Raw genomic sequence first — 16,066 nt, 5'->3', positions numbered from 1 at the left:
GTCAGGCAGGAGGAGGCCAGGGTAAGTGGCAGAGAGGAGGTGGCAGGAGTGAGTGGCACACAGGAGGTGGCAGGAGTAAGTGGCACAGAGGAGGTGGCAGGGCCAAGTGGGAGCACAAGGTGCCAGGTGCCTCACATCCGCCCTCCTACAAGAAGGGCCAGGAGGGATATGAGGGTGAGCGAGGAAGCACTGGCCCTGATTAGAGAGGCACAGGCCACCCTCCAGCAGCCTACCACCCCTGAAGAGGACTATGGCACCCTCGTAATGGCCAAAATGAGCCAAATGACCGTGAACCAACGCCTCATATTTGAGCCACTACTAGTAAGTTTGCTGAATAAGGGGGTGAGGGGGCTACTTACTGAGGACACGGTCATTTGTAGCCACGGCCATTCTCCCCCACCAGCTTATTCTCAACCTCATCCTCCTCCACCTTTTTCTTCTCAACCTCTTCCACCTTCATCTCCTCCACCTTCTTCTCCTCCACCTTCTTCTCCTCCACCTTCTTCTCCTCCACTTCCATCTCCTCCACCTTCTTCTCCTCCACCTTCTTCTCCACCTTCTTCCCCTCCACCTTCATCTTCTCCACCTTCTTCTCCACCTTCATCTCCTCCACCTTCTTCTCCTCCACCTTCTTCTCCTCCTCATGGCACGAGTACACCTCCAGAGGCACAGGTTCCAGCCAAGCGGAGAAGGAATGCTCCAGAGAAGGTTGCAGAGCAGGCTGCAGAGAAGGCAGCAAGGAAGGCTGCAGGGACGGCTACCAGGAAGACCAGGAAGTGATGGCCTTGCTTCAAGGTGGTCTGACAGAAGGCAGCCTGCTGTAGTACCACAACCTTGGGACATATATCTGACCTGCTGCTGTTCCTGACCTCTGGGAGTCCAGGACCAGATTGGGCTCCCTCCTGAATGTGCTTCTCAATGTCCCAATTTTAGTGTCCAGTGTCCACACACAAGTGCACAAATGGCAGCAGGTTCTTCAGTGCTGCCTTGTATTTATTTTATTTATATTATTTACCAGAATAAAAAGTCATTTTTTGTTTACAGTTCATACTTGTCTATGTGTTTTTAATAAAACCAAAAATGTAGCTTGTGAGTAGGCAGGTTAAAAAAAAATCTCTCATGGAGATGACTAGAAATTAAATAATAATTAAAAATGAAGATCTGTATTTGAAAAAAAACATTTTTTTCGGGCTATATAAATTATTCCAAAATATTCATGAGATCAGCATGAAAAATGTTAGAAAAAGTTAGTCAGAACTGTGTGAATATCAGCTGCAAAAGAAGATCATTATTGCGCAGCATTGCGCAGCATTCAAACGATGCCATAATTTTTGCAGCGTGACAAATGTGCTATCTTCATTACGAACGCTACTTTTACCGAAGGTGCGCTCCCGTCTCATACTTTATTCTGAACATGCATGGGTTTCTAAGCATACACACGAACGTATTTCTCGGCGAAAACGCGCCCGATAAGGAACACGACAAGGAAATTGAGACTCCCGACGAAGGAAAAAGAGAACTTGTTATCTATTTTTCTCATGGAGTTCCACGTCAGTTTTCTCGATGAAAAACATACACACGACTGTTTTCGTCTGCAAAAAAAGCTCTGCCAGCAAGTTTCTTGATGGATTCTGTCAAGGCCTTAGGCTCCATTCACACTAATGCGTTTTTTGGTGCATTTTGCATTTTGCAGAAAAGCAGGGAAATTTTTTAACATGGGTTCCTATGGAACATGTTCAAATCAATGCTTTTTTGTGCCTCTGCGTTTTTGGAAAGGGTCGGGGACTTTTTTCCTGCAAAAAGCAGTGTTTTGCATGTAATAGAAGTCAATGGGCCCACATCCAAAACGCAAGTACAGTGTTTTTACAGCGATTTTGCCATGATTTGCGTCTTGCATTTTTTTTTTACCTGTCTATAGCTGGTTGTTAAATGAAATGTAAAAAAATAAAAATTAATGTAAAAAAAAAATTTAAACGCGGCAAAATCGCGGTAAAAATGCAAGTCAAAAAACGCAGCAAGCACCGTAAAAAGCACTGCAAAAACGCTACTGATACGCCAGCCTAAGTCTATCTGAATCTGCCTATTAGTGTTTTCAGTTCTGCAGAAACACATTACAGTCCATTTAACATGGTTTCCTATGGGTCACGTTCACATCTGTGCATTTTATGGAAAGGGCCAGGGACTTTTTGGTGGTTTTTGGTTCCATAGACTTCAATGGATCAAAAAAGTGTATTGAAAAATGCAAAATGCACCTGGAATATGCAAACTGCAACCTGCATAGGTGGGAATCAGGTCTCACTCAGAGAAGTAGCTAGATTCAGAAAGACCGCCTTAACTTTGCGGCAGCGTAGTGTATCGTGTTTACACTACGCCGCTGTAAGTTAGCGAGGCAAGTACATGGGGCCAAATTCTCAAAAAGGTGTGCAAATTTAGTATTACCTAACTTATGTCATTTAAGTTACGGCGCCCTAAGTTGGTGTCGTAAGTGCCGTATCCACAGCGCATTTGCGCACAAAATTGCGCCATCCTTAACCTAAATTCCAAGGCGTAAGGCGTGGTTATGGCAAGTGGGAATGAAGTGGGCGTGCTTCATTGTAATGAGCCGTGACCCCATGCAAATGAAGGGCCGGCCGTACTGCGCATGCGCGCACGAATCTGGACCTCACTGGGCATGTGCAGAACTTTGCTCATCGCAATCAGTGAGATAGGTAAAAGGCCAAGCGTACTTAGTTTGAGGATCGCCCTGTGTCTAAATAGCCCCAGTCAAACACACTTCCCTTGCAAAAGTATTTCCCTGTGTTCCCTTCCTAAAGCAAGTTGCTTCTGCTTTGAACGTTTGTCAGTGTTTGTTGGTAAGATTTGTTTGTGAGAAAAGTTGTTGAGGAGTTGTAGAGTATAGTTGGTGTTTGTTTTTGATAATTTGTTATTTGTTTTGATTGTTTGCCTGTTTGTTTTTGATAAGTGTTTGTTTTTTGGTGTGTGATTGTTTTTTGTTTCCCTTTTTTGCCTGTTTGTTTTTGAATTTATAGTAGCTGTCTGTTTGTGTTTTTCTTTTTTTTTTGCTTGTTTTTTTTTGTTTGTTGTGTGTGTATTGTTGATTGTTTTTTGGGTGAGTTTCCTGTTGCTGGGTGGTGTCTGTGATGGCCACCAAGCGCAGGAAGCTAAATTTTACAGTGGCAGAGAAGCATATTCTTGCTCAGGGCGTCATAAAATATGGGCGTTTTCTCCATGGCCCTGAGAGCCACAACACCACCCCGGCCAGGAGGAAGGAGATCCTTAAAAAGATCACCGATCGGATCAATGCGGCGGGGGGGGGGGGGGGAGACCAGGACCATCGCTGGAGTTAAAAAAAAATCAACGATTTGAAGAGCGTGTCCCGGAACAAGCTAGCAACGCTGCATGCCCATACCAGGGGCACTGGAGGAGGGGGACCCTGCCCAGTCAGGATGAGTGAGGAGGAATGGGCAGTGGCCCAGTGTTTCCACCCACAGCAGGTGGGGGGCCTGCCTGGCTTTGACTCTGATGCTCCTGTGAGGACAGATAATTTTTTTTTCTATCTGGTGATTAGCATGTGTGGGTGGGGGAAGGGAAGATGTGCCAAGTGTGTGGATCCACCAACCTGTGATTGTTTTGTGTCCTCCCCCGATGGCCAGGAGGTTGCAGCCCCATCAGCCCAGGAGGTTGCTGGGTCATCAGCCCAGGAGGTGGCAGCCCCATCAGCCCAGGAGGTGGCAGCCCCATCAGGGCAGGAGGTGGCAGCCCCATCAGCCCAGGAGGTGGCAGCCCCATCAGGGCAGGAGGTTGCTGGCCCATCAGGGCAGGCTGCTGCACCACCCCCAAGACAGGCTGATGCTGAGTCACAAGAAGGGCAGGATTCGCCATGGGAGGGGAGTGCCCACAACTCCCCTAATTTGGATGTGGAGTGGGAGGAGGATGAGGGGGAGGAAGATGAGAATATTGATATTGGCCAGCAAATCCTGATGGGCCAAGATAGGACCTTTGAGTCATCCCCTGAGGGTACCCCAGAGGCTCCCAGCAGTCAGGCCACCATCAGGGGTGGCCCCTCCCAACCCTCCTCCAACATGCAGCAGCCCCCATGGGTCACTCCAACCCCTCCTCCAAGGCCACAAGCCTCAGGGGCAAGTAGGAGGCCGACCCCGGAAACCAGGGGGGGGTTTGAGCGTCTGCCGGTCAGTCTGCTGAGGGACAATGCCCGGCAGACCCGCAGTCTGGGTGAAATTAAAAAAACAATGAGCAAGGTGGAGCACAGCCTGGGTTTAATGAGGGAGTCACTGGGTGACGTGGCCACCAACTCAGTGGGGGTCATCACCTGTTTGTGGGACCTGAGGAACGCAACAACAGGCGTGGCCCAGGAGGTGACTGCCCTGACCCAGGCTGTGCAGGCCAATACCCGGGCTGTGCAGGCCAATACCCGGGCTGGCCAGGCTAATACGGCTGACATCACTGCCTGTCTGTCAAGGATAGCCGTGGCCTTGGAGGGCAGGCCAGCAGGAGGACAGACACCAGGGGAGGCTCCTTCTTCCCCTGCACAGACCCCCCCCCGTGAAGATACTCCCTCCCCTGCACAGACCCCCCCCGTGAAGATACTCCCTCCCCTGCACAGACCCCCCCCCCGTGAAGATCCCCCAGTTGGCCGTGGCCGTGCCCGTGCCCGTGGTCAGCCCAGAAGGAGCACTCGGCAACATCACTAATTTGCAGGGGTACTTTTTTTTTTTTATTATACTGTACTTATGATTTGGTTAATGTGTGTGAATGATGTGTGAATGTGGGGGGGGGGGTGGCATTCCTGATAACATAAGGGTGTCACCCTCAGTTTTGGTGGAGTAGGGATCCCCAGGACCAGGGAGAAGTCATCCCAGGTTCCTGAATGGTGTATGAATGCACAGTGACATAATTGGAGCCGTGGCGGGGCGTTACTGCTCCCAAGTACCAAAGGTGGGGGGGGGGGTACTTGGATCTAATCCAATTCGATGTGCATGTGATGTGTCTGTGCTAGGGACCACAGTGGCGTGCATTCATGCATTCTCATTGTGAGATAATTAATGTGCGTTTTGTATAAAAAAAGACATTCTCATTGTCATATAAGTAATGTGCATTTTATGTGCAAAGTAAATGTTTAAAGGTCACATAATCTCTGTGATTTTTTGTTGGCAAAGCAAAAAAAAAAGATAATTAAGGTCCATTTACTGGGCAAAGATGCCTTCAGCCAGTTGTCTCCTTATTGCCTGGCCCTCAGCAGACCGGGTAGAGGTGGTTGGGGGGGGGGGGGATTGCCTGGGTGGGGAGTTAGGTCAGGACATATCTCAACATGCAGGCCCCTTCTCAGAGCAAAATTATGGAGGATGCAACATGCCCCAATAATTTGACAGACAAAGTCTGGCGAATACAAGAGTGTACCCCCAGTCTTGTCAAGGCATCTGAATCTGGACTTGAGAAGGCCAAATGTCCGCTCTACTATTGACCGGGTCTGGATGCGCACCTCGTTGAATTTCCATTCTCCGGGTGTTTGGGGGTTCCTAAAAGGGGTCATGAGATGGGGTCCCAACGCATATCCAGAGTCACCTGTAAGGGAAAAGACAGGAGGATATTAGTCATGCATGTGCCCCTTGTGATGTCTGCATCATGGGGGGGGGCATACCTGACACCAATGTCACTCACCAATCAGCCAGCTGTCTCCATAAACGTTCATCTCCAAGTCTTGGTAGATCTTGGTATGCCGTAGAATAAAACTGTCGTGGCACGACCCTGGAAACTTGGCACAAATGTGCCAGATGAGGCCATGGGCATCTACAATCATCTGGACGTTGATGGAATGCCACCCTTTTCTGTTTCTGAACAGGTGTTCAGTTTCATGGGGGGGCTGTAGTGCCACATGCGTGCAATCTATCGCCCCGATGGTCCTTGGGAAGCCAGCAATGCTGTAAAAGTCAGTCATGGCTTGCAGACGCTGCTCCTCCTGGGTGGGCTTGACAAATTGGTTGATCATGCGCCGCAGTATGGCAGGGACCACCTGATGGACACATCGGCTCATTGTCGACTGCACCATCCCAGCCAGACCTCCAGATGCACGCTGGAATGAGCCTGTGGATAAAAAATGGAGGGTTGCCATCACTTTATGTAGAGGTGTCAGGGCATGGGAGCGTCTGGTTGGGGTGATAAGATCCTCCTGAAGTAGTTGGGTGATCTCCAGGATGGCTTCCCTATCAAACCTGTAGTTGCCATACACCTCATAATCTGGCATTTGAAACAGATCACGCCGTGGCCGATAAACTCTCTCCTGTGCCCTCATCCTCCTCCTCTGTGCCCTCCTCCTCCTTTGTGCCTGTAAGGTGGCAAGTGCCGTCAGAATCATTGATGTCCCAGGCATTTTTCCAGACAGATCCTTCACAACTATAGCTCTAGTCACTACCTTCAGCAAACCCTTCCACGGCATGTGTAAAATTAGGGCTGCTTTTATAATGTGGAAATTTACACAGGGAAACTAACAGGTGCGCACAGGGCGGAAAATACGCCGCACACACTTAATTTTGAGAATCGCCCTAACTCCCTCATTTGCATCTTTGCCTATCAAAAACAGCGGCGAGACTAGCGTAATTTGCGCCCGGGGATGCGCAGGTGTAACTATTTTAGGTAGGACTGAAAATCCGGAAATCTAGGCTTAACTCGTTTTGAAGATCGGGCGCAAAGATACGCGCCGTGTAAATTTAGAAAACTTTAGTTAAGTCCGCGTATCTCTTTTGAGAATTTGGCCCATGATTCACAAAGTACTTGTCTGCTAAGTTACGGCGGCGTATCGTAAATGCGGCGGGCGTAAGCGCGCCTAATTCAAATTTGGCTGAGGGGGCGTGTTTTATGTTAATATGGGTTGACCTGACGTGATTGACGTTTTTTAGGAACGGCGCATGCGCCGTCCGTGTACATATCCCAGTGTGCATTGCGGCAAAGTACGCCGCAAGGACCTATTGGTTTCAACGTGGACGGAAATTACGTCCAGCCCTATTCACGGACGACTTACGCAAACAACGTAAAATTTTCAAATTTCGACACGGGAACGACGGCCATACTTAACATTACTAGTCCAGCTATTTGATGGAATAACTATACGCCTGAAAATGCCTTACGTAAACGGCGTATCTGTACAGCGTCGGCCGGGCATACGTTCGTGAATCGGCGTATCCAGTGATTTACATATTCTACGCCGACCGCAATGGAAGCGCCACCTAGCGGCCAGCCTAAAAATTACACTTTAGGATACGACGGTGTAAGACACTTACGCTGCTCGTATCTTAGCCTAATTTAAGTGTATCTGGTTACCAGAATACACTTAAATTTGCGTCGGCGCAGATTCAGACTTAGGCTGGCGTATCTACTCATACGCCAGCCTAAGTCTATCTGAATCTGCCTAAAGATCTAGAAGACATAAGAGAAATACAAATATTTTGCAGTCCAAGTATTTTTGTGTCATAATGAATGTTAAAGACGAAGTAAACCCCCTGAAGCACATCTTTAAAAGTGCGCCTGCGCTGTAGACAAATATTTCCTAAACCGTGTAGGTTTAGGAGATATTTGTTGTACTTACAGGTAAGCCTTAGGCTCCATTCACACTAAGGCCTCGTACACACGACCGAACATGTCTGCTGAAACTGGTCCGCGGACCAGTTTCCGCGGACATGTCCGACCGTGTGTACGACCTTGCGGACCGGATTCCTGGGCTAGCGGACAGGTTTCCAGCGGACAAATGTTTCTTAGCATGCTATGAAACATGTCCGCTGGAAGCCTGTCCGTCGGACATGTCCGATGGTTAGTACGACTCATCGGACATGTCCGCTGGGCCGAAATCCCTCGCATGTGTCGAAGTGCGGCATCCACCTTTAGGGTGTGCGCATCCAACGGACCCCGGCGGTGGCCTTCCAGGCCGGGGTCAAATGCTACGCGGAGCTCTATGTTGCCGAGAGGGGCCCCAGTGACTTACTGGGTCCCCAGTTCTATTGATGGGATCCCAGGCTGGATGCCGTTCGATTGGGGGGTCGGCTTGAGGAGAACCCGGAGGCAGGTTGTCCAACAGGGCTTGAACAAACCAATTGGGGATCTGGTGACCGGAATGCTGACTGGTACGCTTTGCTGTCATCCGGTGATCTATGCTAAAACCTACTGGGAGGATTCGCTCTGTTCGTCCATTTGCTCATTCAAAGTAATAGGCCTGTGGCAGAGGCCCTAGCAGGGCTGGACTGGGACAAAAATTTGGCCCTGGACTTCATCCAGACTGGCCCACTTTGACAGGTCTCTCCCATGGCGGCCGGACAAATCCTGCACCCCCCCCCCGGCCACCCAAGCCCCCTCTCCCCCTCCACTAGCCGTCCTACTTTATTAGAGTAGAACGGCTGGTACTGGTACTCTTATAGGCAGTACCAGTGGGGAAGCTAGACATTATTTTACCCGGGGCAAATAATCAGTTCGGTGCCCCCCCTTATGGGACAAGATTAAGCAGAAGTGAGAAACTCCCAGGCCATAGCTGTTGAGTCAACTGTCTGTCCCCTTGCTTCTTTGTTCCCCCCAGGTGAGCGCTGCGGGAAGGTAGAGACAGAGGATTGGAGGGGGGCAGTGGTCCGCTGTCACTGAAGCCGGCCCACTGAGCCATCGGCCCACCGGGAAACTCCCTGTAGTCCCAATGGCCAGTCCATCCCTGGGCCCTAGAGCCGGGTCTGTGAGAGAGACTTGTTCCTCCCAGCAATCTAAGTGACACTTCGGCTGCCAGGCTTGTGGCAGGAGTCTGTCCGGGGGCACTTCACCCACTCTGGCTAGAGTGGCAACGAACTGCAAATTTATACTACTGAGAGCAGGATTGCTCGGTTCTCATACAGGCCTGATACTGCAAAGTTATCCTTTTTTCTTCATCAACCTTTTCTTCCTATTTGATGTTGATGTTGGCCGTGTTGGGCCTAGAAATAAAGCATTGGAAAACCTTTATTCATTGTCTGGACATTTGCTCAATACTCTGTTCTCCAACTGCACCCCTAGACAACACTAAGGTAACTTAATACGCCCATGCCAACAACAAATCAGCGGCTCCTGAGGGGGTAGCGCTACAATACAATCAGGAGAGATGAACAGATGTCTCCCCAATGACAAAACAGAAGGGGAAATATCTGCCTTTCATCTGTAGCTCCTGCTGACACTTCTTGTGTAACTTCCTCAGCAGAATGAAGCTGTGCCTATATAGTTTTTTTAATCAGAAGAATGTTTATTTTGCCCAAAAAATATACATACAATGCAGAACATATGAAGAGTGCAGTACAAAAGAAACATTGCATAAGAGTCAGTAGACTCAGTTCAAGAAAATCAAGCAGTTTAACCTAAGTACAATGCCTTATCTAAAGTAATCGAGTAGATTGCCCTAACTAAGCATACAAAAGAGCAGAATGGCCCATTAAAAAGAAAAAAAATCAACAAAACAAAATACAAGAGAAAAACTAAAATTTTAAATAAAAAGGAACAACGGCAAGAAGGCTGTACAGAGTATATCGCTTTGCTATCCAATAAATGAAGGGGGGGGGGCGGGGTTGAGACACAAACCACCTCCATATGAGCATATGAGAGAGAATAGGGAGTATTAGGCCTCGTACACACGATAGATTAACCAGAGGACAACGGTCTGATGGACCGTTTTCATTGGCCCAAACCGATCGTGTGTGGGCCCCATCGGTTATTTAACCTTAGGTTAAAAAAAAGCCAACTTGCTTTAAAATTAACCTATGGATTTCTAACCGATGGGAAAAAAACGATCGTTGGTAGGCACAACCATCGGTTAAAAATCCATGCATGCTCAGAATCAAGTCGACGCATGCTTGGAAGCATTGAACTTCGTTTTTTTCAGCACGTCGTTGTGTTTTACGTCACCGTGTTCTGACACGATCGTTTTTTTAACTGATGGTGTGTAGGCACGACGGACCATCAGTTAGCTTCATCGGTTAACCTATGACAACGGTCCTTCAGACCGTTCTCATCGGATAGACTGATCGTGTGTACGCGGCATTAATCTGAATTGTCTTTTCTTAACTTTGCATAAAAATGTGGGAACCCCCATGTGAGAGAATAGGGAGTATTAGTCTGAATTGTCATTTCTCAACTTTGCATAAAAATGTGGGAACCCCCATGTGAGAGAATAGGGAGTATTAGTCTGAATCGTCTTTTCTCAACTTGCCTAAAAATGTGGGAACCCCACTGTGAATCTACCTAAGCTTATAGGAGCCTCACACCTGTACCAGCCTATGCATGACCAGTTGAGGGGGGGGGGGGGGGGTAAGCCCTGGGATGTCTAACCATGCCTGCCAAATAGAAGATAATTTATGTATGGCATTTCTGTGTTGATAAGTAAATGTTTTGCTTATAAGATTGAAATTAACCACTTCAGCCCTGGACCATTTGGCTGGTCAAAGACCAGGCCACTTTTTGCGATTCGGCACTGCGTCGCTTTAATTGAGAATTGTGCGACATGACTCCCAAACCAAATTGACGTTCTTTTTTTCCCACAAATAGAGCTTTCTTTTGGTGGTATTTGATCACTTCTGCGGTTTTTATTTTTTGCGCTATAAACAAAAATAGAGCGACAATTTTGAAAGAAAAAAAATATTTTTTACTTTTTGCTATAATAAATATCCCCAAGAAATCTACAAAAAAAAGATTTTTCTCCTCAGTTTAGGCCGATACATATTCTTCTACATATTTTTGGTAAAAAAAATTGCAATAAGCGTTTATTGATTGGTTTGCGCAAAAAATTATAGGGCCAGATTCAGATACAATTGCCTATCTTTAGGCGGGCGTAGCGTATCTCAGATACACTACGCCGGCGTAACTTAGTGAGGCAGGTCCCGTATTCTGAAAGAACTTGCGCCCTAAGTTATGGCGGCGTAGTGTAAATGGGCCGGCGTAAGCCCGCCTAATTCAAAGTAGGCATGTAGTGGGCGTGTTGTATGTTAATGACTCGTGACCCCACGTAATTGACGCTCCTAACGAACGGCGCCGTCCGTGAAAGTATCCCAGTGCGCATGCTCCAAATTACGCCTTAAATAGTCAATGCTTTAGACGTGAACATAACTTACGCACAGCCCTATTCGCGTACGACTTAAAACGACGTAAAATTCTACGCTGTCCCGACGTCCATACTTAACATTGGCTACGCCTCATATAGCAGGGGTAACTTTACGCCAAAAAAAGCCTTACGTAAATGACGTAAATCAATACGCCGGGCTCACGTACGTTTCTGAATCGGCGTATCTAGCTCATTTGCATATTCTATGCGTAAATCTACGGCCAGCGTAAATATGCACCCCAAGATACGACGGCGTAGGAGATTTACGCCACTCGTATCTAGGCAACAGTGAGGCGTATCTGATTCTATGAATCAGGCGCAGAGATGCGACGCCTCACACTCAGAGTTACGACCGCGTATCTGGAGATACGCCGTCGTAACTCTTTTGTGAATCTGGGCCATAGTGTCTACAAAATAGCGGATACATTTATGGCATTTTTATTAATAATTTATTTTTTTACTAGAAATGGCAGTGATCAGCGATTTTTATTGTGACTGCGACATTATGGCGGACACATCAGACACTTTTGGCACCATTTTGGGACCATTGTCATTTTTACAGAGACCAGTGCTATAAAAATGCACTGATTACTGTAAAAATTACACTGGAAGTGAAAGGGTTATCCTGTAGGGGGCACTGAAGGGGTTAAGTGTGACCTAGGGAGTTTTTACACGTCACTGATCGTTGTTCCCGATGACAGGGAACAAGATCAGTGAGTGTCACTAGGCAGAACAGGGGGGTGTTGTGTTTACACTAACATCTCCCCATTCTTCAGCTCCGTGACATGATCGCGGGACACAGGCGGACATCGAGTCCACTGGTCCCGCAGGCACAGTCACGGAGCTCGCGGCAGGGTCGGCAAGGAGGCGGCGCACGCACGACCACACGGTGCCATTTTAAAGGGGACGTATATATACGTCCATTTGCGCAGCTGTGACATTCTGCCGACGTAAAAGTGCGTGCGGTGGTTGGCAAGCGGTAAACCTGATCGATCCAGTGTTTATTAGTTGGTGCGTGCGGAAATGACCAAAAACTGGCAATTTGCTTGCGGGCAATGTACAAAAGCCTGAGTACTGCTATGTTAGGCTGGATTCCCACCTAGGCATTTTTAGGGCCAGATTCACAGAGCAGATACGACGGCGTGTCTCCTGATACGCCGTCGTATCTGTTGTTCTATCTATGCGACTGATTCATAGAATCAGTTACGCATAGATAGCCATAAGATCCGACAGGTGTAATTGTTTTACACTGTCGGATCTTAAGATGCAATACCGCGGCCGCCGCTGGGGGGAGTTCGCGTCGTAAACCAGCGTCGGGTATGCAAATTAGGAGTTACGGCGATCCACGACGGTTTTTCGCGTTCGCTACGTCGCCGCTAGTCTAGTTTCTCGTCGCAAAGTTAGTCGTTTTTTTATGGTGCCTCTAACTTTAGTCAGCAAACCTATTGCTGTCTAAAGTATGGCCGTCGTTCCCGCGTAGAAATTTAAAAATGAACGTCGTTTGCGTAAGCCGTCCGGGAATACGGAATTACGCTACGCGCGTCGCCGTTCGAAAAAATGACGTCACGGCGCGCAAAGCACGACGGGAGTTCGGAAACGGAGCATGCGCGGTAGGTCCGGCGCGGGAGCGCGCCAAATTTAAATGGCACACGCCCATTTGAATTGGCCCGCCTTGCGCCGGAGGCCGCCGGCGTAGGTTTTCATCGCAAGTGCTTGATGAATCAGGCACTTGCGATGAAAAATTGCGGCGGTGTAACGTATCTACGATACGTTACGCCGCCGCTCTCCTATGTGAATCTGGCCCTTAGTGCTTTTTGCATTTTGCAGATTTGCACTACAGAACGTGTTCCATAGGAAACAATGCTAAATGGACTGTAGTGCAAATCTGCAAAATGCAAAAAGCACTAAAAATGCATAGATGTGAAACCAGCCTTAAAGTGGATGTAAACCCACTCTCATCAATTCAAGTACTGCCATAGTGCTGATCTATAAGGATACATGCCTCCTGCATGTATCCTTACCTGTCAAATGTCCCCCATTTAGCTGTTTGAAACCCCAAAAAAGTTCAGATTCGGTGGGCAGGTCTGTTGTTCGGCGCTCGGTGGGCGGAGTCATGATGCCAGTAGACTCTCGCCCACCTCTACACTCCCCTTGACTAGAGCATTGTACCCCTACCCATTCACTTTAAAAAAAGTAGTGTAGTGTTAAAAAGGACAGTAGACAGTTTTTGACAAGTCTTTAATAAAAATCTTCTTCTCCGCTTCTTTCTCTGGTCTTCCTCTGTCTTCTCCTGCATCTTCATCCTCCGGTCTTCTCCTTCTCTCCCTGCTCCTTCTTCCGCTCTTCTGTCTTCTTTTGTCCGGTGTTCTGCCGCCGCTCCCGCCGACGACCCGATGCTGCGTCCCGCTGATCTGTCTGCGCCGATGTCCTGCATTACTTAAAGCGGTTGTATACCCGCTGTCATTTTATTTATTTTTTTAAACCTGAAAAGCAAAAGCCATAATCAGCTAGTATGCACCGCATACTAGCTGATTATGAAATACTTACCTTGGAACAAGGTGACAGGAACTTACCTGGTCCACGCCGAGGGAGATGTTATCTTTCCTCGGCATGTCTTCCGGGTATCGCTGCTCCAGTGCTGTGATTGGCTGGAGCGGCGATGTTGTCACTCCCACGCAATGCCGGGCCTTTAGCCATGGATCCCCGCTGCGCATGCGCCGCTGCAGTCAGCGGCGCATTGCGGGGGGAATATCTCCTAAACCTTACAGGTTTAGGAGATATAGGGCCAGATTCACATAGAATCCGGCTGCGCTGCGGCGGCGTAACGTATTACATTTACGTTACACCACCGCAAGTTTACAGCGTAAGTGCTTCATTCACAAAGCACTTACCTGTAAACTTGCGGCGTTGTAGCGTAAATCCGCACGGCGCAATCCCGCCTAATTCAAATGGGGCGGGCACCATTTAAATTAGGCGCGTTCCCGCGCCGATTGTACTGTGCATGCTCCGTCCGTAAAATTACCCGATGTGCATTGCGATAAATTACGTCATTGGTTTCGACGTTAACGTAAATGCCGTCCAGCTCCATTCACGGACGACTTACGCAAACGACGTGAATTTTCAAATTTCGACGCGGGAACGACGGCCATACTTAACATTGGCTAGACCACCTAGTGGGCAGCCTTAGTTTTACGCCGCGTATCTCGACGGAAACTACGTAAATTTAGAGCGACGGGCAAAGCGTACGTTCGTGAATCGGCGTAACTAGTCATTTGCATATTCTACGCCGACTTCAAGTGAATCGCCACCTAGCGGCCGGGCCTAGAATTGCAGCCAAAGATCCAACGGTGTAAGTCAATTACACCTGTCGGATCTTTGTGAGAACAATGCGTAACCTGATTCTATGAATCAGGCGCATAGTTACGACGGGCGGATTTCAGAGATACGACGGCTTATCAGGAGATACGCCGTCGTATCTCTTTTGTGAATCTTGCCCATTCTTTATACCTTATTATAGGCTTACCTGTAGGTTAAAGTGGTAGTACAGAGTTTACTACCACTTTAAATAACGGCGGGGGCGTGGCAATCAGATTACGTCTTCCAGATGCCACGCCCCCTTGTGACGTCACGGCCCCATCATGCCTCAAATCCTATTCCCATCTACATCTACAATGCAATTTAGCCGCATCTTGTGTGGTCACAACTAAGGTAGAGTACATTTATGAATCATACCTTTCTTATTTGGTTCATATAATATCTTGTAATAATGGGTAGTCAGTTAGCACCAGATTGGTATGATGAGCTTGGGCCCGCAAGGCATGTTGTAGTTATACAGCTTCTGGAGAAGAGAACCGGGGGGGGGTGCTGCCTCCTGAAATTGAGAAGCGGGGGGGCTGCCACGAATTCAGAAGCGGGGGGGCCCTTTACAAAAAAAAGAAGAGATAAAGAAAATATATATAAAAAAGGGGGGTAGCCATCCGGGGCCCTTTAATAAAAAGAAATAAAAATATATATATAAAAAATATGGGCCAGATCCACAAAGAACTTACGGCGGTGTATCTGTTGATACGCAGCGTAAGTTCTACGATGCGCCGTCGTTTCTTTGTTTTGTATCCACAAAACAAGATACGACTGAATGTGGGCAGGGCCGGCGCTAGCGCAAGGCAACATGGGCACTTGCCTTATGGCGCCAGCGCCGGCCCTGGGAACAGGGCGGAAAATTTACCGAGATTTTTTTTTTTTTTTTAAAGTGTCTGTGTATGATATGATATACACCACGTTATGGCATTCAGCCATGGGAAGTACCATTGGCGCTATGGGGGGGGGGGGTCGCCATTAAAAAAATCTCCCTGCTCCTAAAAAGATTCCCACCCGTCCTCCTACGGCGGCGGCACGGCACGTCTTCACCTGCAGAAAAAAAACGAGCTCAGCTGGCAGCAGTGCATTGAGGAGCCGAGTGTGACAGGCACCCCCATGCGTGGTGAAAGGTGTGACCGGCCAGACCAGCGTGATTGGGCTAACCAGCTAGCGTAGGCGGAGCCTAAAGCTCCGCCTACCCTCCTCTGCGCGCCTTCATCTCTTCCCCAAGTTCCCAGAGCAGGTCGGTGAGTGACGTGCCGTGACGTCACCTATCTTGTGAGGTTTCTGTGGAGTGGAGGAATGAGCCAGGACAGAGAGGAGACTTTGCAATCAGGGAACCAGGAACCCCAAAACCAGACCCAGGCAGCAGCAGATGAGTCCAGCCCAGGTACCGAATATCATGTGTATGTTGTTGCATTGTATCATGATGTGTGCCAGGTTCCAACTGCCAGACAGTGCCAAGTCGCCAAAATGTATAGTACTTAACTTGCTCAATATGGATTAAATAAATGATAATTCTGCATAGCCATAGATATCAAAAATAAAGTGATTTGTGCAAGTAATATCTGCTGTTGCACAAATCATATTATTTATATC

The 16,066-nt window shown here is 48.1% G+C and overlaps 1 protein-coding gene across 4 annotated transcripts in view; it reads left to right on the top strand.

Moving 5' to 3' along the window:
• Positions 1–16,066, top strand: part of LOC120937639 (barrier-to-autointegration factor-like protein) — a 270,321-nt gene that overhangs the window by 177,172 nt on the left and 77,083 nt on the right. The window contains exon 1 of one of the 4 annotated variants that reach the window (XM_040351026.1): positions 14,756–14,818. The exons of 1 other annotated variant lie outside the window; for it this stretch is intronic. Coding sequence is in view for 2 of the 3 variants with exons in the window: in XM_040351024.1 (XP_040206958.1) it covers positions 15,770–15,857 (88 nt within the window). In the remaining variant the exon portion in view is untranslated. Of the gene's footprint in view, positions 1–14,755; positions 14,819–15,638; positions 15,858–16,066 lie in introns of those variants that run through there. 2 more of the 4 variants (XM_040351024.1, XM_040351023.1) reach the window with 2 other exon arrangements.

This window comes from Rana temporaria, chromosome 4 (assembly GCF_905171775.1).
Source record: "Rana temporaria chromosome 4, aRanTem1.1, whole genome shotgun sequence".
NCBI lineage: Eukaryota > Metazoa > Chordata > Amphibia > Anura > Ranidae > Rana > Rana temporaria.
The sequence above is the reverse complement of the archived record's forward strand: the minus strand, read 5'-3'. Positions and strand labels throughout refer to the sequence as shown.